The 22550-nt window shown below is 48.9% G+C and overlaps 1 protein-coding gene and 2 pseudogenes across 1 annotated transcript in view; 1 reads left to right on the forward strand and 2 right to left on the reverse strand.

The window, feature by feature from the left end:
• Positions 1–2569: 2569 nt before the first annotated feature.
• LOC136661928 (5S ribosomal RNA) lies at positions 2570–2690 on the reverse strand (annotated as a pseudogene).
• An 870-nt stretch (positions 2691–3560) lies between these two features.
• The window catches only part of HIVEP3 (HIVEP zinc finger 3), a 57496-nt gene continuing 38506 nt past the window's right edge, over positions 3561–22550 (forward strand). Inside the window, exons 1-2 of the mRNA XM_066638794.1 lie at positions 3561–8615; positions 11757–11902. Of these exons, the coding sequence (XP_066494891.1) occupies positions 3561–8615; positions 11757–11902 (5201 nt within the window). The remainder of the gene's footprint in view (positions 8616–11756; positions 11903–22550) is intronic.
• On the reverse strand, positions 19790–19906 carry LOC136661871 (5S ribosomal RNA; annotated as a pseudogene).

Raw genomic sequence — 22550 nt, forward strand, 5'->3', positions numbered from 1 at the left:
TTGACCATGGCTACTTGATTGTGGCTTGCAATTGCAGCTAGCCTTCTGTGTCCCCTGGTGAGCATCGGACCCTGCCTTTTACTGAGTCAGACCATTGGTCTGTTAAGGTTAGTGTGTTGTCTTCATGGACTGGCAGCAGCAAATCATCACAATTTCAAGCAGGGGTATTTCTGGGAATGCCAGGGATTGAACCTGCAGGCACAGTAGGGGCTCTAGCCCCATCCCTTGTTGGCTGGATAAAATGGAGGAGAGATGCATTGCCCTAAGCTGTTTGGAGGAAAGGAAGGATTGAAGTGTAATAGTCCCACCCACATAATAGGAAGAGACCTCTTCTCTCATTGTTCCCATTGTAAGAGATGGGGGACAAGGGTGGAGCACGAGAGAAGTGTAGAGTAGAATGGTGGGCTAGAGTGTCCAGCACTGTGGTTAACTCTGTATTTCCTCTGCCACTCTGTTCCTCTCTTCCTTTTTGAACCTCATAAGCAAGAACATCCACCTGCAGGTGGATGGAGATAGGTGGCAGACCCTATTAATATTGGGTTGCATTTTGTAATTTTGGTATCTGAGCAGCCTTGAAAGTCTCTATGAATGCCAGCTGCAAGAGAGTGGCAATAGGATACAGGTCACTTGTGTGCCTCCAGGGGTATCTAGTGAGCCACTGTGATATACAAGAAGATGGACTAGACAGGCCCTTGTCCTGATCTAGCAAAGCTCTTCTTATTTTCTTATGACCTGAAAAATGGAGCAGAAGAGGAAGTATGGAGAAGAGAAGAATAGTGGGCTAGAGTGTCTCCAATGCTCTGGACCACCGTGATCCTCCACATTTCCTCTTACTCTCCATTCCAGTTAAGGAAGTTGGGATTTGCTGTACCACCTCAGCATTATGAGGTTTTGGACTGAACCTGAATTTTGACACACACTTTTTTTTTCATAGCAAGGATGGACTTTGAAGTATCACAATGAAGTGACTCTCTATGACTCATTGCATCATACAGGTTCAAGGTAAGAAGCAGCTTTTGCGCAAATGATAGGAAGCCATCTTTTTCCACTTGCTGAAACTTGCATCTGCCCCTTCATCTCCATAGGTGCCCTATCCCTTGGTGGCACTTGTGTTGTCCCCATGTGCTCAACGTGGAAGCCAGTGTAGTTATAGATAGTGAGCCACACATATGTTCCTTTTGGTTGAGAAAGAACCACAGCTCGCTGGCAGAGCCTATGCTTTCAGAAAAGCTGGCTGGTGGGCCTTCAGCCTTGGATTGCAAACACTTATGGGCTTGCAGGAGGCAATGCACCCTAGCTTCCTCCACCCTTTGGCACTGATGTAAAGATGCTTGGGCTGTCTATTGACAGGCATCTGTTTTGAGTCAGGGTGGGACCACCTGAAAGGAGTATCAATGGTGGGTTGCTGTCTCCTCTAGGTTAGAGGCCTACACAAAGAGGAGTCTTGAGGCTTGGCTCACTGCAGGGTTGATCAATTTTGTGATTGACTTTCAATCAAATTGGCCCAAATGACATTCCAAGCAACTTTATTCCAAGTGTGTTTATTTTGGGGGGGGGAGGGTGTACAAACAATAAACTTTACAAACGTTTCAACCCGCACCCCTATGTATTTATTTATTTTCTAAATTACAAAAGTCTCCAAAATGACACAAATGCCAGAGACAGTAGCCAAGAAACCAGGGAATCACTTTTATTGAGACGACTCCTTTTTGGAGTCCTTCCTCCTCCTTCCTTCCTTCCTTCCTCCTTCCTCTTCTTCATGCAAACTCCAGGGGAACTTGTTCTTCCCCCCCCCCTTTTTTTTTTTTTTGCTGAATGAAGCTTGTAACTTTCTGTTAATCAGAAAACTGAATTTCCCTTATATGATAAATGGAAATTTGTAATGCATAAAGCCACCCTATCCGCAGCTGCTGCAAGGGGAAAAAGGAATAAAATGAAATCAGAGTTTATTTGGTTAAATCAGTTGTGGTTTGTTGTTATGGTGACCATTTACACATTGAGGTCATCTTGGCTAGGTCGATTTCTGGAGCACATCTGCTGTTCTGTGGCATGTGCTTTGAAGGATGGTGCTTAGAAATATAGGGCCAGCCTATCCCTGAGGCCGGCCACTCTCTATGGTTCTCCTTCCTGGATTTGAAAAGAAAGTACTGGGGGGGGGCATATTTGTGGATCCCATATCTGTGGTTTCTGTTAACTGTGGATCAGGTCAGTGGGACCCCGGCACACCCGCCCCCTCCAGAGGGGAGGGGAGCTGGGCTCCCTTTGCCTCCGGAGAGTCCAAGCCATGGGGACGAGCTTTCACCTTTCACCTTGGTTTCTATGGGGAGGTCGTTCCAGAACAGAACCCTTGCGGATAAGGGGGCACCCCTGTATGGCAAAAGTAGAATGAGCATTAATGTTAGTTCCCATTCTTGCTACCGGAAATCAATGTGGCTGCTAGCCCCAGTGCACCTAGAGAACGCTTGCACGCATGGATCCTTTTCTTAAATAAGATGAGCATGGAGCAGAAGGGGAAGTGTGGAGGAGAAATGGTGGTTGGCAACCTTCAGTCTCGAAAGACGATGGTATAAGCCTACAGCACCCGGTATTCCCAGGCGGTCTCCCATCCAAGTACTAACCAGGCCTGACCCTGCTTAGCTTCCAAGATCAGACGAGATCGGGCATGTGCAGGGTAAAGAATCGCTCCATTCTTCTTACTTCCTCTTTCGCTCCATCCCCCTCTTCCTAACAAGAAGACGATCAGAGAAGGCTGGTGGTGACGTGCCATTGGGCAAAGGTTCACAGGGCTGGCAATTGGTGCCTGGGTCCATATGATAGCCCTTTAAGTACATGGAGAGCGCAGTCATGTCCCTGCTTCAGCCTTCTCTTCTCCATGCTAAACTGAATACGGAACTGCTTACAATACAATGAATGCCAAGTGCATTAATGTGTGAGATCTTTCTCTCTTAACGGACGTTGTTGCAGAAATGTGAGCTGTGGCCTTTTCTCTCCCCCCCCCGCCCCCCAGGTCTCCAAACACTAAACAGAGAGAACCAGAAGACAAAGACAGAAGCACACCAAAGAGACCATCGAGGCAAGTTCCCGAGCTAAGGAGAAAGACGGTGATGAGATGAGTTCTCGAATGTCAAGTTTACAAAGGTTTACGTGAACGGGGGGGAGAAAAAGCATAAGAACATCTTGTGAGCCACGACTCTCCTTTGAAGGCTCGCCACTCTCCGCGGCGTTGAAATGGCCCGGTTTAAAGACTTGACGGAGTTTACAAGGAAAATATTTGGACTCCGCGTCTTGGAAAGTACCTCTTTGAAATAGCTTTTCCTCCATCCCCAATGTGGACTCTATTGACTCACCGACGTTCACGCTCCCCCCTCCCGAATCTGTTGGCAACAAGTGACACTTTTGACAAATCTTGAGTCAACAACCATTTTCTCGGCAGCTCCGGCTTTGTAGCAAAGGCAGGGAACGGACCGAGGAGAACGGACTGCCTTTGTCAATGAAGTCTGCCCGCACCTTCCCCAAATAGCACTTCTCAGCCTTCCCCTGCCACCCTTTCTCTCAAGGTCATGGATCCTGAACAAAGCCAGAAGAGCACAAAGAAGAGCGAGCAGGGTCCGAGGAAGAGGCTGGTCAAAGGGGAGGCATTCCAAAGCAGTGTTTCATCCACAGCAACTTACCCGGGCAGCTCTGCTTCTGTGCAAGGCTCCCCCCTCCGAGATGTTGCAACATCGCAGCAGCATTTTCAAAGGGAGGAGAGCCAGGAGAAAACCGGGCCAACCCAACCCAAATATTCCTCTTTTGAACCCCCACCTCATGTGACCCAACTTCAGCAGCACCCTCTGTCACCAGCATTCTTGCCTTCCAGGAAGCCAGAGAATGTACTTGAAGGGCCCACATGGCAGCTAGTTGAACCAGCAAGAGCAGGCCCCTCTGGTTCCTTTGCATCTGCTGGGCTTCATTCCACCCATGGCCAAGTCCTACCTTCCCGCTCCTCCATTGTCCCCGAAGAGGACATGCCCTCCGTTCCAAAGGTTTACGTCCCCCGTGCTTCGCAGGTGTCCTTAAAACCTTCAGAAGAAGGTCACAAAAAGGAGAAGAAGCCCCAGAAACCCGGCAAGTACATTTGCCAGTACTGTAGCCGACCATGCGCAAAGCCGAGCGTGCTCCAGAAACACATTCGGTCGCACACAGGGGAGCGGCCGTACCCATGTGTCCCGTGTGGTTTTTCCTTCAAAACCAAAAGCAACTTGTATAAACACCGGAAGTCTCATGCGCACCGGATTAAAGCCGGGCTGGCTTCCGGCAGCGGGACAGAGCAGTATTCTTCCGGTTTGGAAATGGAGAAGATGGCCGGAGAGGAGTTCGAAGAGCCCACTGAAGGAGAGAGCACCGATTCCGAGGACGAGACAAGGACCTCCTCAGGGCATTTGCCGGAACTGTTGCCCAGGCAAAAGCAAGCCATGTTATATGGGGCTGGAAGTCAAGGGTCGAGTCAAGAGAGTTGCTCTTTTTCCCAGTCGAGCATGTCTCAGTCTCTTGAGGAGACCAGTCAATTTGTGGAGCCAGGTTCTGAGCTTGCCCAGAGTCATAAGTCAGAGGAAACTCATACCGTCAGGCAGAAGCTTGCTCTTCGGCTCAGCGAAAGGAAGAAGGTGATAGAAGAACAGGCTTTCCTTAGTCCCGGTAGCAAAGGGAGCACCGAATCGGGCTATTTCTCAAGGTCTGAAAGCGCGGAACAGCAGATCAGCCCGCCAAACACCAACGCAAAATCTTACGCGGAAATCATTCTGGGAAAATGCGGGCGGATCGGCCAACGGACTGTGATGCTGGCGGCAACGGCTGCCCAAGAGTTCCCTCCAGTGTCGACAGAAGAGAAATCCAGCACGGTTCCACTGTCCGTGCCCAGAACGCAGGTCATTGAGCACATCACAAAACTGATTACCATTAACGAAGCGGTGGTGGACACCAGTGAAATAGACAGCGTTAAGCCTCGGAGAAGTTCTTTGTCCAGACGGAGCAGTATCGAGTCCCCCAAATCCGGTGTGTACAGAGAGCCCTTTTCTCTCGAAATGAAATCTGGTTCTGGTGGCCAACTGGAGCCATCCAAGTTGACATCCCATGTGGAAAAACTGAAGCCTGAACAATCATTGCTATCCCTCCAGCAACCCCACGGTGCCACAGAGACAGTGCCTCTCCTCAGAAGCCACTCTATGCCTTCAGCTGCATGCAGTGTGAGTTCTTCTCATACCTTTAGAGGTAGTTATTCATTTGATGACCACATCTCGGAGTCGGAGGTCTTGAGCCGTGGTCAGGTGTCCTCTCACCCTCGGATGCTCAAGCGCCAGCCGGCCATCGAGCTACCCTTGGGAGTGGAATACGGTTCGGAGGAAATCGGCACAGGGAACAAAGACGTGATCTCCAAACCTCTGGAGGAACAAGAGCCCAAGGAGAGTGAGCTTACCAAAAAGTCAAGGAAGGGCGCCAAAGCGAAAGGGTTTATGTACGAGTGTAACGTCTGTGGCGCCCGGTACAAGAAAAGGGACAACTATGAGGCCCACAAAAAGTACTATTGTTCAGAACTCCAGATCTCCAAGCCTCGCTCTTCCACTTCTCATACCTCATCAGAACCTGAGAAAGGCTTTGCGGAATCAGAAACTTGGCCGCAAATGATGCATTATAAGCTGGGGACCAGTTTGGAGCTCACTCCGCTGAGGAAGAGGAGGAAAGAAAAAAGCCTCGGCGATGAAGAGGACCCTCCAGCTTTTGAGTCGATTGGCAGTTCCACCTCCAGCACTGGGCCAGCCACCCAGTTTATGAGCTTGAAATCCACTGATGTGGCCTTGAACCTGGCACCTGAGTCCATCAAGTCACCAGCAGAGCCCGGCCAATCTATGCCGCTGTCCGACGTGAGCGTTAGTTTTCACCCGCGGACTGCAAAGCCATCGTTCAGTGCAGAAAGCAAGGAGAGGCGGACCACCTCCAAGGAGATATCTGTCATCCAACACACGAGTTCGTTTGAGAAGTCGGACTCGGTCGAACAGCTGAGTGGCGTAGAAGAAGAAAAACTCTTGTTGCCCTATGCATCGCAACCAGTGGTCCAACATGGCCGGCCATCTCATTCCATGCAACCCAAGCTTGTGCGCCAACCCAACATACAAGTCCCTGAGATTTTGGTCACGGAGGAGCCGGATAGGCTGGAAACAGAACCGGAGCCGCCCCCTAAGGAGCCGGAGAAGACGGAGGAGTTTCAGTGGCCGCAGAGAAGTCAATCTCTCTCCCAACTTCCTGCAGAAAAACTGCCACCCAAGAAAAAGAGGCTCCGGCTAGCAGAAATGGCTCAGTCTTCCGGAGAGTCCAGTTTTGAGTCGGTCAGGAGCCCAAGCCAGGAGAGCAGTCTCTCCCACGCTTCCAGCCGCTCCACGTCCTTTGAGCGAGAGGAAGCTGCTTCCCAGCCCTTGGAATCCCATACGAAGTTCCTCATTGGTCCGCATATGCTCACGGTACCGAGTCACCACCATCACCCCCAGCACCCTTCCCGAGAAATGAGGAGATCTGCCTCTGAGCAAACGCCTGACGTCTCTCACTCCTCCCCGATGTCCGAGACCCGCAGCAAGTCATTTGACTACGGGAGCTTATCGTCATCTTCGGCCTCCACCTCGCGTCCTCCAACAATGTCGGCGCCGCAGGAGAGGAGGAAATGCTTTCTAGTTCGCCAGGCCTCTCTCACCCGGCACCCGGAACATGAACCGGATTCTGCCTCCAAAGGAGGGGTGGAGTCGGAAGAACGGTTGCAACCTTTGAGCAAATCTCCTGCAGCGAGTGTGCTCCACCAGAAACCTCCTCCCTCCTCCTCCTCCTCTTCTTCTTCTCATGGAGGCTACCCGGCCGACAAGGACCAGCCAAGAGATTGCCCGGAGCCCAAGTACGCCCATCCCTACACCGAAGCGGTCCAGGTGTTCTACCACTCTGCCCCATCATTAACCCTCCACGAGAAACAGTACATGACGCCCCAGATATCTCTCTTGCCCTTCCAGCATCTTTTGCCCCAGCCGGGACAGTCGGTCGAGCTCTTCTCCTCCCAGACCATGACGGACCTTTTCTCGGCTCAGTACCCCATTCCTCAGATACCTCACTCCGTATTTCAGAGCTCAGCACTCCCTCTGCAAGAAGCACTGCTGCACCCAGGCCCACTTCATATTGCCCCTCCACTGATGTCGCACCCGGCTGATGTGCAACTCCGGCAGAGTCCCTCTCTCGTCCCTCTGCACTACCCAAGCTCCCCACCGCTTCCTTCCACCTTTTTCCTGCCTCTCCAGTCCCAGCTTGCTCTCCAGCTGCCCAGTGACATTGGTGCTCATTTGCCCCAACTCAAATCCAGCCTCTCTCCCCCGACAGGAAGTCCTAGTTTCTCCCCATCCACGGACTTGGAGAGCAGGTTGCATATTTTGACTCGTCCAGCCAGCCCCTCTGCAGCCGGCTCCATAGCTCAGTTGGTCATGCCTGCGTGGCCAGAACCCGTTGTTTCCCTTGTTGTCCCTGTCCGCATTCAGACAAACATGCCCTCTTACGGAAGCGCAATGTACACCACCCTTTCTCAAATCCTGGTCACTCAATCCCATTGCAGCGCCTCTTCAATCATCCTGCCCAAGTTTGACAACTACGAAACCAAGGGCACCTTGGTCTGCACCGCCAACATCCACGGAATAGGTCTCGATTTGGCCCAGATGATCACCGAGGAGCAGAAGACTTTGTTTCAGTCCCCATACCTAAGACTGCCGCTGTCGTTGTCGGAGCGGAAAGGTTGCATTCCTCTGAGCCCTGCATCAGAGAACATCTTGGGTCTGGAAGGAAGCCCATCCACTGTTGGGGGAAGCAAGAGGATGCTTTCTCCGGCTGGAAGCTTAGAGCTCACTATGGAAACTCAGCAACAGAAAAGAGTGAAGGAAGAAGAATTTTCTGAAACAGAGGAGAAGTTGGATGTGACGGTGACCCCGAGTGCAATAGTTGAAAGCAAGAAGCACAATCAAAGGAGAGCCAAAGTCGAAACACCTCCAAGCATCACTTCTGAGCTGTCAGAGGCCCAGGAAACCCAGAATCCTTTGCGTCCAGGCTTGGAGAACTCTGAGGCCTCAAGTCTTGAGGTTCAAGAGGAATACAAGCAACTGGCTGGCAAGCAGACAAGAAACAGCAAGGACTCTTCCCAGACGGTGAAGAAGGAAGATTCCAAAGATGCGGTGGAGCCCCCTGTGGTCAACCCGCCGAGAGGAGCGTCGTTGTCCTCTGTGGCGGCCCAAAGCTCAAAGAAGGCTCAAGGCAGTATGGACAGTAAGCAGGTACTTCCGTTCCCCAGTCTCCATACAACGACTAATGTCAGTTGGTGCTATTTGAATTACACAAAGCCAAATCACATCCAGCAAGTTGACCGAAGGTCCTCGGTGTACACCAGCTGGTGCGTTAGCTTGTATAACCCCAACCTCCCTGGCGTATCCACGAAAGCAGCCCTCTCGCTCCTGCGCTCCAAGCAAAAGGTGAGCAAGGAAACCTACACCCTGGCGACTTCTCCGCGGCCGGAGGCAGGAAGGCTGGTCCCCTCCAGTTCCAGGAATCCCAAAATGTCAGAGGTAAGGAAATGTGTTTTACCTTTTGTCCCCGCCTCTTTGTGGGTAGGAGAGTGGAAAGAGAAGCAATGTGCTTTTTAAGAACACAGTTCTCGAGCTGCAGTTCCATATGGGTCTGTCCTCTGTGTCCTTGTGTCCATGGATTTGGGACCCGCGGATTTAACTCATCAGGGATTCTGAACCCGCAGTGGAGGGCTGGACTTAAGCTCCTGGATGTGACTGGAGGTGTTCTCTGATCATGTCCAGGAGACTTTCCAAGGCCTGCAGAGAGGCTGTGTGTGGACCCTTCAGGCTTCAGAACACCTCCAGGCACAACTGGAGAACGTCTCTGGTTGCATCCGAAGGTCCTATGAACCAGAGTCGCGGATTTGCTTATCTGTGAGTTTCAATATCTGCGGGGGGGGGGGGTCTGGAATTGATCATCCATGGATGTTGAGGTCCAACTCTATGAACTTACCTGGGAATAAATCATGTTAAACATGATTGGCTGATAGACATGCCCAGGATTGTACTGAAATAGCAAGCAGCCTAACACAACAGCTTGGTGAACCAAGGACAAACTAACAGCACAATCCTTTGTGAGGAGACATAGATCTCACTATGTCCAGTGGGACTTACACTCTATTAAATGTGTATAGGATGGCAGCTGAGCTGGCTAGGCCTTTCAGGGGCAGTGGTTCCATGGCTTAAGTAAAGCTACCAAAGGATATGTTTGAGTACCCACCAGTAGTGGTGAGACACAACTGAGCATCTCCCATAGTGATCTCAGCAGGCAGGCAGATACATATAGACTAGTGGTCTCCAAACCCCAGCCCGGGGGCCAGATGTGGCCCGTGGTGAGCCTCTATCCGATCCGTGGCCTGCCTCTGATCCCCTGAGAGCCTCTGGCCCACTTGACCAAACACAACCAGAGTTGTGCTTATGGGGTGGGGAAACGGGGGGGGGGCATTTAAGTGTGTACTTCAGTTCTTGAGCTATGTTCGTGCTTGGAAAAGTCCTGGATATTGGAGCCCATTCATTTATTCATTCATCTAAGTTCCATCTCCAAAGTATTTGTTTAAATTTTATATTTAGTTTTGTTTTCTGGCCCTCGACACTGTGCCAGATATTTGATATGGCCCTTAGGCCATAAAGTTTAGAGACCCCTGATATAGACAAAAGTCATATATGCCAATAAAGGTGGTGGTGGTGATGATGATGATGATGACGATGACGACGACGACAAAAGTCATGTCAATCCCATGCAGAATATAAAGTCCAGTGTGGTCCAAGCCATCAGCTCTTCACCAGGGAAATTTGTTGCAGTGCTGTTAGTGGCTAGGAAGCACCGATTGTGGACGTAGCTCTTCATACTATGGGAATCTGTCGGTCAGTGGCTCTTTTTGGATGTAGTCAGTGAAGGAATTGAAGTGGATTCCTCTGATGAAGTAATGGCTTGACCTGGGTTGGGATATTTATAACATGGATTGCTGTATTTTATCTTGTGCATTGTGCTGGATTTCTGCTCTGGTTTTAATATCTGAACATGCATCACCAACCAAGTCTGCATCTCCTTCCACTCTGTGCCATTTCCTACTTAAGAAAAGGATCCATGTGTGGAAGCGCCCTCTAGGCGCACTGGGGCTAGCAGCCACATTGATTTCCAGTAGCAAAAATGGGAACTAATGTTAATGCTGTACACCGACTGACATCCATTCAGTGTCGTTGAGCCCATTCGGAAGCACACTCGGATCCGGGACACATACGGCCTCGTGTCCAGGTCTGAGCTCAGGCAGAACCTTGCCTTTTCCTGTTTGAGGAGAGGAGAAACTGGATTTGTGCAGCACTGATTGCCCAGTACTGGTGCCAAGTGGAAAGCAGCATTCCTCCTGCTCTTCAGTGCACCACTAATTGGATGACCCTTTTGTGAGACAGGAAGTGACCTGCCCCAAGCCAATTTCAAAGTGCAGGCATAAACGTACATGTGTATCCTACCAAGCACATAGCCTGCATGTTGCTCCTTCTGTCAAGTTTCAATCCAGTTACGAACCTGGTCCCTGTGGCATCCTGGGCGCAAGTCCGCCATGCTGCCTCCCCACATCACACCACACCCCCATACTTACCTAGCCACATGAATTGCCTTCCAGTCACATCCAGGAGGTCCTCTGAGGCCCTCCAGCTGAGGGTCTGGCACCAGCAGATATTCAAATTCATGGGTGCTGAGCTCACATATAAGGAAAGCCAACGGAACTTGCTAAGTAGTAACTATGACTCAAAAACTGAGTCACTGAAACTCAAGATGGCCAGTCATGGAGACTCAGTCTGGATGTTTTGCTTGTTTATCTGTTAAATAAAAATGGCTATGCTGCCTGTCTAGTAATTCTAGTGTTAGTGTCCAAAATTAGGCTCTCGACTAGCAGTTTCCAAATTGTGGGTCGGGACCCACTAGTGGGTCGGGACTCAATTTTTGATGAGTCCTCTAGCAACTGAGCACAGCCTCCAGTCAAAATCAGAAAACTAGTTGCCTCCAGCCCTGAGACTGTTCAAAAATCAGGTGCTGATTGCCTGCATAGAACTCAGGGCCCAATCCTGTCCAGCTTTCCAACTTCGGTGTATACACTCCGTGAAACCCCATGTTAAGAGAACAAGCATTCCCATACCTTAAGAATGCCCCAGTGACTGCCCCTCCACCACAGGTTGCAGCACATACCCCACTGGCACCATTGCACCAGCACTGGAAAATTGCACAGGATCAGGCCCTCAGCTCCTGAAGTTTGCAAGGCAGCTGCTGATTGCCCTGCAAAGAGCTCAGCTCCTGCAGTTTGCAAGGAGCTGAACTCCTGAAGTCTGCAAGCATATGTAAAGATGTAAAAATAGGGAGATAAATGAACATCTTTTTTTCCTGGTTATTATTACTTGCAAATAAATAAATATTTATTCCTATAGTAGATCTTTGAAAAAAAAAATGTCTTGTAAACCTAGGTGGGTCATGATATGGTGTCATTTTAAAAAGCAGGACCTGGTTCTAAAACGTTTGGGAACCTCGTGCTTATCAAAACCACATGTACCTTTTTCTCAATCTGGAAGGAAATTGCCCCGGTTTCTGTGTTCAGTGTGGCCGTTTGAAAGGTAATAAACAATTGCTTTGATCTTTTGGGGAGGTAGGTTCATCTGCCTTCACTCCTTCCCAATGAAGGTCGGAAAAACGTAACGAAAGCCGATAAAGAAGAGGATAAAAGAGGGAAACCAGAAGAAGACATTCCGGGGTCCAAGAGAGGAGAGCCAGCCAGAATCAAGATCTTTGAAGGAGGGTGAGTAAGCGGGTGCTTTGCCTTCCATCTTTTGTGGTTGTCTGTTGGGGTGGAAAGCTCTGTCCTTCAACAGCAATGCCATGTTGATCAAAGATGACGCTTGGAAACTAGGGCAGGAGTCTACCAGGCATGACCTCTGGTTGTCTGTCCTTCTATGTCTGTCCATCACCCCTAATTTCCTCTGATGTTTGTGATCTCAATGCCACTTTTGTAAAAAAATTGTGCAGCAATTGAACTGCAAGACAGTTCAATAGACTTGGGTGGGAAATGTGTTATCTACCATGCAATAGTTTCTCTATAGAAGCAGTGGCATAGCGAAGGCTTTTGGCAACCAGGGACACGAAAAGTAACATCCCCCTACCCCAACTTTAACACCCCATGTCATATCTGGTCATGTCCAGGAGGTGGTGTGTGGTATAGAGAGGCCTTGTGCAGCCTCCCTGTGCCCCAGAAGGCCACTTTTTCACCTGGAGTCCGCTGTTGGGGTTGCAGGTTGGCACCCTCTCAAGGTGTGGTCCCCAGTGCAATGTAGTCCACTGACCCACCTTAGCTATGCCACTGTTTAGAAGGAAGGGTACGCTACAGACTGGTTTGGATGAAATGCTCTGGTCATCCAATGAGGTGGAGCATGTGCGTGCATTTCTCCTTCCCCCGGCACACTGATCCATCTCACATAGTCAGGGGGGCAGTGAGAACATCCAAACTGCCCCATGTTTGTGATCTGAATGCTGCTTAAGGGCCATATCCTGTTCAAACTTCCAGCACTGATGTAACTGTACCAATGGGGCATGCACTGCATCCTGCTGTGGGGAGGGGGGGCAGACAGTCATGGAGGCCTCCTCAAGGTAAGGGAATGTTTGTTCTCTTACCTCGGGGCTGCATTGAGGCTGTATCGGGCCTGGAAAGTTGGATAGGGTTGGGCCCATAGCCATTGGTTTAGAGGCAGTTCAGGAATGGCTACATTGGGCATTGGTCAAAAATCCATTGGGGGGGCCCTTTTGATTAGTACTAAGGGGATTCAGGGGGTCAGCCCAAAGAGACACTGTGGTTCCCCTTCCCATTCACTGATTACTTGGGTAGGAGGAGCCACTACTCCCATTCATAAGAACAGAAGAACAGCCCCACTGGATCAGGCCATAGGCCCATCTAGTCCAGCTGCTGCTGTGGCTGTACCCCAGCAATCTGACAATTGCACTTTCACATATGGCTGCATGGCTAGGACAGCACACGTGGTTGTGGGGCGACCTATGTGCACCCAATCTTCCTCCTGCAATGGCCAGAGCATGTTGTCTGAGCCAACCCAGGGACAGGAAGATAGGCTGTGTAAGTTGGTTTTGCCCCAGGGCCTTTGGTTTGGTTTGAAGTTCTTGTTAGCATTGTAGCGGTAGTCAGACCACCTTGCCTGACGTTTGCAGTCCTACATGGTGGAATGTCGAGTACCTTGTGCGTAAACTTTTGCAAAAGTGCTCACGCTGGATTGTGTATAATTTTAACACAGCTTGGATTGTTGGTTTGATCCTTTGATATGATACCCGGACAGCAGACTTTACCCACATTGTTTTGCCCATGCGCGCATGCACAGATAACATGGCAGCCCAACACCAATTATGTTCCTGGAGCGGGGCAACCTTCAGTCTCGAAAGACGATGGTATAAGCCTACAGCACCTGGTATTCCCAGGCAGTCTCCCATCCAAGTACTAACCAGGCCTGACCCTGCTTAGCTTCTGAGATCAGACGAGATCGGGAGTGGGGGGAGGGTCACTATTTCCCTATAGGTTGTACCCCTAACTAATTCCAATTTAATGTTCATCCCAGTTTTGCGGTGTCATCATTTGACACTTTGTGGTCATTTGTGCAGAATATCTGTGGGTTTCTATTGTCACATCCAAACTGCCATGTATTTACTTGTTCGTTCCTGTTTTTCACATTTTTGTACCACCCTTCCTCCAAGGAGCTCAGGGTGGTGTACACTGTGTTCCTTCCCTCCTTTTGACCTCACAACAACCCTGCCAGGTAGGTTAGACGGAGAGATAGTGAGCGGCTCAAGGTCACCCAGGAGACTTCATGGCTATGTGGGAATTTGGACCTGGATCTTCCAGGTCTAATTCAGAACGACTGCACCATCCTGACACTCTTTTTAATAAGGTAGAATATCCTGGTGAAAGGTACACAAGTTATGCTCCATTTTCCCCCCGCCCCCTCCCCCTCCCCCAGTGTCTTTTTGGGAACATGTTACAGCCTCAAAGGTGTGAAATCTTCAAGGAAACTTGCAAGGAACTTCCTGTAGGCAACTGATGTGCTCAGCCTTGGGGAGAGGAGAAACTGTGCAGCCCCAGATAAAGCTATACTCAATCTAAGTCATCCTCTGACATGTGCATATATGTGGTAGAACTAATGTTTGGCATGCTGGCAGTCAATCATTGGCATCTCCAAGTAAGGCAGAGAGAAATCCCCTGCTGAGTAAGATGCACTTTTTCAAGTGAGTGCTCCTCTTTTATTTAGCAGGGGGAGAGTAACTGGCCCTCCTCACCCCAGCAGGGTTTTTTCTAGTTGCTGTCTGCTGGTGTCTGTTTTAGAGTGTGAGCCCATTTGGGACAGGGAGCCATTAGTTATTTGATTTTATCTGTAAACTGCTTTGTGAACTTTTTGTTAGAAAGCGGTATATAAATACTGTTGTTATAATAATAATAATAATAATAATAATCCCTAGCATGTATGCACTGCTGAAACAGAGACGCCTGCGTTGGCTCGGTCATGTCGTGAGAATGGATGATGGCCGGATCCCAAAGGATCTCCTCTATGGAGAACTCCTGCAAGGAAAGCGCCCTACAGGTAGACCACAGCTGCGATACAAGGACATCTGCAAGAGGGATCTGAAGGCCTTAGGAGTGGACCTCAACAAGTGGGAAACCCTGGCCTCTGAGCGGCCCGCTTGGAGGCAGGCTGTGCAGCATGGCCTTTCCCAGTTTGAAGAGACACTTGGCCCACAGACTGAGGCAAAGAGGCAAAGAAGGAAGGCCCATAGCCAGGGAGACAGACCAGGGACAGACTGCACTTGCTCCCAGTGTGGAAGGGATTGTCACTCCCGAATTGGCCTTTTCAGCCACACTAGACGCTGTTCCAGAACCACCATTCAGAGCGCGATACCAGAGTCTTTCGAGACTGAAGGTTGCCAACAACAATATTTTCAACTAGCTTAGATACCCTTTTTCCTCAATAACAGCAAACTCTTTTTTTTGTTTGTAGTGTAACTCTGTAACATGAATACAGCGTTAAAAGCAAGTATATATTAGTTTGAAACACTTTTATTTTGAAGTGTTTCAAAGAGGTTTGCAAACAAAATCAGTTCAAGAAGCCCCCCCAATAATACGCTAGTTATACAATTGAAAACTGAAAGCCGCTTAATTCGAACCAGTTACCAGTGTTGAGGGATTTGGTTCTGGTTCAGGCTCAAGACAACAAAAAATTCTCTGAAAGGTTTTATAGGTTCACCGTCAGTTCAGCACCCTGTTTCCCAGGCAGTCTCCTATCCAGGCACCCATCAGATCTAGACCGGCTTATTTTCAGCAAGGCAGTTGTCTCATGTGCTATGCAGATTTATGCAAATAGATTAAACCTCGTGATCAAAGAAGTGAGGGCCCAATCCTGTCCAACTTTCCAGCGTGCCAATAGGATATGTGCTGTATCCTGTGGTGGAGGGCAGTCATGGATGCCTCCTCAGAGTAAAGGAACATTTGCTCCTGTACTTTGGGGCTGCGTTGTGGTTGCATCAGCGCTGGAAAGTTGGATAAGATTCGAGGAGATTTAGGACAAAGGGATACCTTTTTTTTAAAGGGATATCTGATTCGAGGAGATTTAGGACAGAGTTAAAGGGATACCTTTTTTTTAAAGGGATATCTGATTCGAGGAGATTTAGGACAGAGTTAAAGGGATACCTTTTTTTTCACTTGGCACATCTGTGGTCTGTGGAATTGGCTGCTCCAAGATGTGGTGATGGCCACTTGCCTGGATAGCTTTCAGGGGGGACTGTGCAAGTTCATGGAAGATAAGTTTTTCAAGGATATCTTTGCGTTACCTCTGGAGTCAGTGGCAAAACCTCACCGTTTTGCTTGTGAATTATGTTGGTAGCAAATCCTAGACATACAGACGGACTGAGTGACTGACTGGTCATTTCCAGCTGTGTTCAAAATTAGGGCTGAGCCATAAATAACCCTCTTCCCCCCCCCCCAACGTTTACAGATGAAAAATGGAGCCGTTCTGGAGATGGGGGGGGGGATACAGAAGGAAGAGAAATACATGGGTACCAGAAATGGTGGCACTCCTCTGGTTGGCTAGTAGCCCCCCACCACATCCCATGAGATTATTGCAACACCATCACCAGAGGGGTCTCACCACTGCTGTGAAACCATGAGAAGAGTGATCTGGTGTCATGAGGGGGTGGGATGGGTGAGTACTGTTAACCCCACCTAAATTTTAATCCTGATGTTCTAACATAATCCTGATGTTGCTAACACAGCAATTTTCGTTATCTTTCTTCTCATGGTACACATGGTCTTCTCTATGCCCTTTGCCTCTTGTGGCTCTTCTGGCTTCCTTCAGACATTTCTGGGTACTTCAGCTCTGTTTCTAAAGCAGCTGTCTGAACCGGCAAAGGAAGTGGGACAGACAATTAGCTACTACAGACAGTTGCCCTAAAGGCAGAACTACAGAACCCAGAAGAGTTTTTCAGCGATGTTCAAAGGTTGGGCTCCAAACTACCATGACATAACCTTGGAACCTGGTTGAAAACAGGTGGCACACTGGTTGAAAACTGCTGTTCTAACAGGAGCTCAGCTCAACCAAATACACTTTTGCGCTTGTTACATGTGCCGTGCGCTCCTTAGTCTTGGACAGAAAAATTTTTCATGGCAGAAAAATCAAACGTCTTCCACAGGAAGGGTATGGAGCTGCACATCATTGTGCATGAAAAGTAGAATTGATTTCCATGGGAGCAGTGCTTGAGAGAGTGCTTCAGGCTGCAGTCCTGGACACACTTAACTGGGAGTAAGTCCCAGCAGTGGCATCACTAGGGTTCACATCACCTGGTGCGGTGGGGTCAGCGTATCACCCCTATGATGGATGTCTTCTCATGCAGTGGGCAGGGCAACAACCTGGGCTGTGGGCATGGTGATGCACCATTGTCCCACCCTCATTGGTTTTTTTGGCTATAACATTTGATAGAATAGAGATATTTCAATGAACATAAGAACAGCCCCACTGGATCAGGTCATAGGCCCATCTAGTCCAGCTTCCTGTATCTCACAGCGGCCCACCAAATGCCCCAGGGAGCACCCCAGATAACGAGACCTGCAAGGCTTCCTGGGAATTGTAGTTAAGAACATAAGAACAGCTCCACTGGATCAGGCCATAGGCCCATCTAGTCCAGCTTCCTGTATCTCACAGCGGCCCACCAAATGCCCCAGGGAGCACACCAGAGAACAAGAGACCTCATCCTGGTGCCCTCCCTTGCATCTGGCATTCCGACATAACCCATTTCCAAAATCAGGAGGTTGCGCATACACATCATGACTTGTAACCCATAATGGATTTTTCCTCCAGAAACTTGTCCAATCCCCTTTTAAAGGCGTCGAGGCCAGATGCCATCACCACATCCTGTGGCAAGGAGTTCCACAGACCAACCACATGCTGAGTAAAGAAATATTTTCTTTTGTCTGCCCTAACTCTCCCAACACTCAATTTTAGTGGATGTCCCCTGGTTCTGGTGTTATGTGAGAATGTAAAGAGCATCTCCCTATCCACTCTGTCCACCCCCTGCATAATTTTGTATGTCTCAATCATGTCCCCCTTCAGGCGTCTCTTTTCTAGGCTGAAGAGGCCCAAACGCCGTAGCCTTTCCTCATAAGGAAAGTCCCCCAGCCCTGTAATCATCTTAGTCGCTCTCTTTTGCAACTTTTCCATTTCCAATGTGGTTTGTTTCATTGCATTCTGCAAGAAATTGTGCATCGAATGGCACATAACATGATGGTGGTATTAAAAAATGCCAAAATTAAAAAAATTTTTGACCACTAGTGGTGTCACGCTCCACCTACACTTCACCCAGTTTGGCCTGCACCCTTTGAACCACCACTTAGCAATGCCAGTAAGTCCCTGTGAACTCAGTGGGACTTGATTTTGAGTAGACAAACATAGGATTGCGCTGTCAGGGTCTTTTACAAACGTGCCAAGGAACCAAATGTCAGAAGATGGTTTGAATAGTGCTTCCATCCTTCTGTGGGAAAAGGGAACTCTGTTTTGTTTGTTGTTCTTGGGAAAGTCTTTGAGCTTCCCTTTGTGCTTCTGATTCTTGTTTCCTCGCAAGGCATTTGCCATTCCCCTGCCGAAAACTAAAACACCCATAAAGATTTCACTTTCAAATGTCCTATCCAGATGTGCGCCCATTTTTCATCCTGCAAAATGGTTTAGATTACGTGCATCAGGCAATGATACGTGACCAGCAGCTCCTGTAACAAAAGACCTCCTTTGCTTTAAACTCTTCTGCAATAATAACTGCAAGGTAATATCCCGTCGCTTCAAACAGCCAGACTGCCAGCTTTACGTCTGCCCAAACCACAAGCCAGCTGAAACGCTGCGATTCAAGCTGCTTCTCGCCCCGTTGACCTCAAAGAGAAGTTCTCAGATGCGGACCAGTCAGGGAACGAAACATAGACAACATTTACAGCCCAATCCAAGCCCAGCACTGGACCTTGTGCTGTCGAACTTGTGCACACAGCAGTGCAAGGCCCCTTGTAGTGGTACAAAAGTCAAAATGCCATCCTTTGGCTATCTGGGCCACTGGTGCAAATAGCCAGAGGTATGGCACACACACCAGTAGATCCCAGAAACCGTGTCAGTGTCAATATGTTGGCCGTTGGTGAAGGTAGATCTGGGCAGCAAAGATGTATGCCAGATCCTATTCCCGTTTCTCAACCTGCCCCCTTCCTTTCCATGGACATGCACCAGCAAAATAGCTGGGGTGGGTCTGAGAAGGCCCATAGGCAGCCTGGTTTGCTTTCTGATCACTCCCTCACCCCCACCATAGGAAGAGCCCTGTTGGATCAGGCCAAAGGCCCATCTGGTCCAGCTTCCTGTATCTCACAATGGCTCACCAGATGCCTCAGGGAGCATAAAAGACAACAAGAGACCTGCATTGTGGTGCCACTCCCTTGCACCTGACCTTCTGAGGTAGCCTACTTCTAAAATCAGGAGGTTCCACATACCCATCATAGCTTGTAACCTGTGATGGACTTTTCCTCCAGAAATGTGTCCAGTTCCCTTCAAAAGGCATCTAGGCCACCACCACATCCTGTGGCAAGGAGTTACCACACTCCATTTTAGTTCTGGTGTTGTCTGAGAGGGAAAAGAACATCCCTCTATCCACTGTATCCATCCCTTGCGTAATTTTGTATGTCTCAGTCATGTCCCCGCCCACCCTAGGCACATTTTTTCTAAACCATAGCATGCAGCGTGCACTCCCTTGGCAGGATTGGGCTTCGGCTACTCATTTTACCTTTTCTGCGCAGATTGGTTTGGGATCCCCGATGGATTCTTTCAATACAGGTGTACAGCCTAAGTAGAGGTTAGCAGATGTCTAGAACATTGACAGTAGAAGCTGGTTTGGTTAAAGCAATATAATGGTTGGCAACCTTCAGTCTCGAAAGACTACGTATGGTATAAGCCTGCAGAACCCGATATTCCCAAGCGGTCTCCCATCCAAGTACTAACCAGACCTGACCCTGCTTAGCTTCCGAGATCATGGTATAAGCCTACAGCACCTGGTATTCCCAGGCGGTCTCCCATCCAAGTAGTAACCAGACCTGACCCTGCTTAGCTTCCGAGATCATGGTAGAAGCCTACAGCACCTGGTATTCCCAGGCGGTCTCCCATCCAAGTACTAACCAGACCTGACCCTGCTTAGCTTCCAAGATCAGATGAGATCAGGCATGTGCAGGGTAACAGTTGCTGCCTCCACCAGCATAAAAACCAACTGATGTACTTTGTGTGTGTGTGTTGCTTTATGGAAAAGGGTCCGGCAAGAAGTCCCATGCATTTTGAAATAAAGATATATGTATTTATAAATGTTTTGTGTAAATAGCAGCCCAATCCTATCGAGGGGGGGGGGAGACTCTGGGAGGGGTTGGATCTGATGCGGAAGGTATGTGCTGAATCCGATCTCCTCCAGCAGTAACTTTCCTCCCTTGCGCTAGCAAAATCACTAGCGATTGGGTGGCTTATGCAGGTGTAAGGGGATTTAAATCTCCTTTCCTTGCTGAAGCCTCCCAATCTGTCACCCCCTCCCTTAGCGGGATACATCACACCCATTTTTGGCCCAGGTGCACCAGCAGGCGTGAGGAGGATTGGATTGGACTCCAAATAAACATTGGCTCCTATAGGCCAGCAATACGTTGACCTGTACAGTGAAGCTTATTTGCCTTTCTCAGGTTGAGCGGATGAAATGTCTTGCCCTTAATCAAAATGGCCAAACACGAAGCAGGCTACATAAAATCAGAAGCACAGGCTGTGACAATATAGTTCTTTACTTTTTTTATTTTGCCATAGAATACCTTGGTTGTCCTTGACGTCGTGGGCAGACAATGCCGATCTATCAAATGTTGCCCAGACAATTGGAGATGAGTGGTCTCCAAGATTCATGAGCTTTTATCTCATTAGATCCCAGAATGGAGATTTCATTTAATTGCATCCCATAGATGTGCTTGGCTGTCAAAAGTGATCCCCCCCTCCCCAATCACCACAAACCAAATAGAAATGCAAGCAATGTCCATGTTCGTGTGTGCCCTGCATTGACAGTGGGCTACCTCCAAAGCAAGATAGTCATGACCAGGGTTTCTGTTAAGCTGCGAGGAAGTTAGTAACTTTTTGTGTTGTCTAGGGAAGAGAGGTGGGAACATAGATGTGGAGGATGAACTTGCCAGGTCATAAGATGACCAGGCTGTTATTCTATTCTTGAAGCTGTCAGAGGAGATTTTGGTCAAGCTGAGCAGGGAAATGATGTGTCAGTATCAGTGACAGCGAATGGATTGGAATGCCAGTGAGCTATAGATGATGATGTCATAAGAGTAATTCTAGTGATGATGCTATCGCATGAAGTCTGTGTGGGCTTTCATAGACTCTTGATGTGAATCTCCTTTCAATCTACTCATCGATGGGTGTTCCTACTGAACTGTGGATCTTGTGCATGATGAACCTGCCCATTCATCTATGTCAGTGTTTCTCAATATTGGTCCTCTGCCATACCATCTCACATGGTGTACCTTTTCAAAGTGCCACTGAAAGTAACTGGTAATGACATCGTTACTAGTTACTTCTGGGTTGGGAGGCCAGATGCAGCATGATAAACAGTAAGAGGCTCTAGGTGGATGGGAAGGTTTTTTTTCAGTATGGAAAAGCATTTTTGGGAGCCTTCTACCAGTGTTTGTTGTGTCATGTTCCTGGTCTTGTTGCTAGTCAGCAGCTTCCAGGAATCCCGCAAGAACCACCAGACACCACCACAAGTACCACTGGTGGTACTTGGACCACTAGTTGAGAAACACTGTTCTATGTGATGTCCCCCAGGGAGTAGTGATGGGAACTTGTTGTCAGAGGTTGGATGGTTACTGCTTCTCTCTTCCATGGGTTTGACAGGACCCTTGGTAAAGTCAGCCTTCCTTCCTTGTCACTGTGTGTGTGTGTGTGTATGTGTGTTTTCTCATTGTCACTTGGCTGGTAATCCAGGGGTTCCCAAACTTTGCAGCGCCACAACCCACCTTGTCCTCTGATGTGGGTTACTATGCTTCTGGTGGTGTGGGGGGGGCCTGGCAACCCACTCTGCGGGCCTCAGAATGGTCCGCAGAAGCCTCCATAAGCCACTTTTGGTTTTTGGAAGCAAGCTGGCTTGCGAAAACCGGACGTGGCTTATGAAGGCTTCCGGCTTATGAACCAGACGTGGCTTATGAAAACCAGACGTGGCTTATGAAAACCAGACGTGGCTTATGAAGATCCCATTCTGAGACCCACAGAGGCCTATAGAATAGGTTGCTGAGCTGGGAACTCTTCTTTGGAGGGTTTAAGGGACCAAAAACCACAGACTTGCTTATCCACCGTTTTCAGTGTCCACGGAGGGTCCAAAAACGAATCCCTTGTGGATACCGAGGCTCCACTTGTATTTTCAAGAAAAGGGAGAGCCTGATTATCATGGGGGGGGCACCCTTTCAGCAGTGACACCTCAGCTCAGCTTCCAGGGGCCACATCCGGCCCTCAAGCCTTACATTTTATACCCCTGCTCTAGAAGCTCTGACCATCAGGTTTCCTCAAACAAATGGCCTGAAAATGTTTTATTTAGGTATTCCTGAAGTGATCCCACCTGTCTTTATGATTCTAGGTTCTCAGACGTGATAGATGGCTTCTAGTACCACCTCTACTCAGGGGAGACCAAGCGTCTGGAATAATAAGGTCTCTGTATTAGCAGTGAGCATGTGATGCCCAGACAGGCCTCAGGATTAGTAGCCTTTTTGCATTATTGATTTAGCCCAACCCTTGCTGGAAATTTTGAGGACAAATTTAAAGCAAGTAAGCGAGCAAAAGAGAGAGAGAGAGAGAGAGAGGCTAATTGCA

Source organism: Tiliqua scincoides, chromosome 10 (genome assembly GCF_035046505.1).
Source record: "Tiliqua scincoides isolate rTilSci1 chromosome 10, rTilSci1.hap2, whole genome shotgun sequence".
Lineage (NCBI taxonomy): Eukaryota > Metazoa > Chordata > Lepidosauria > Squamata > Scincidae > Tiliqua > Tiliqua scincoides.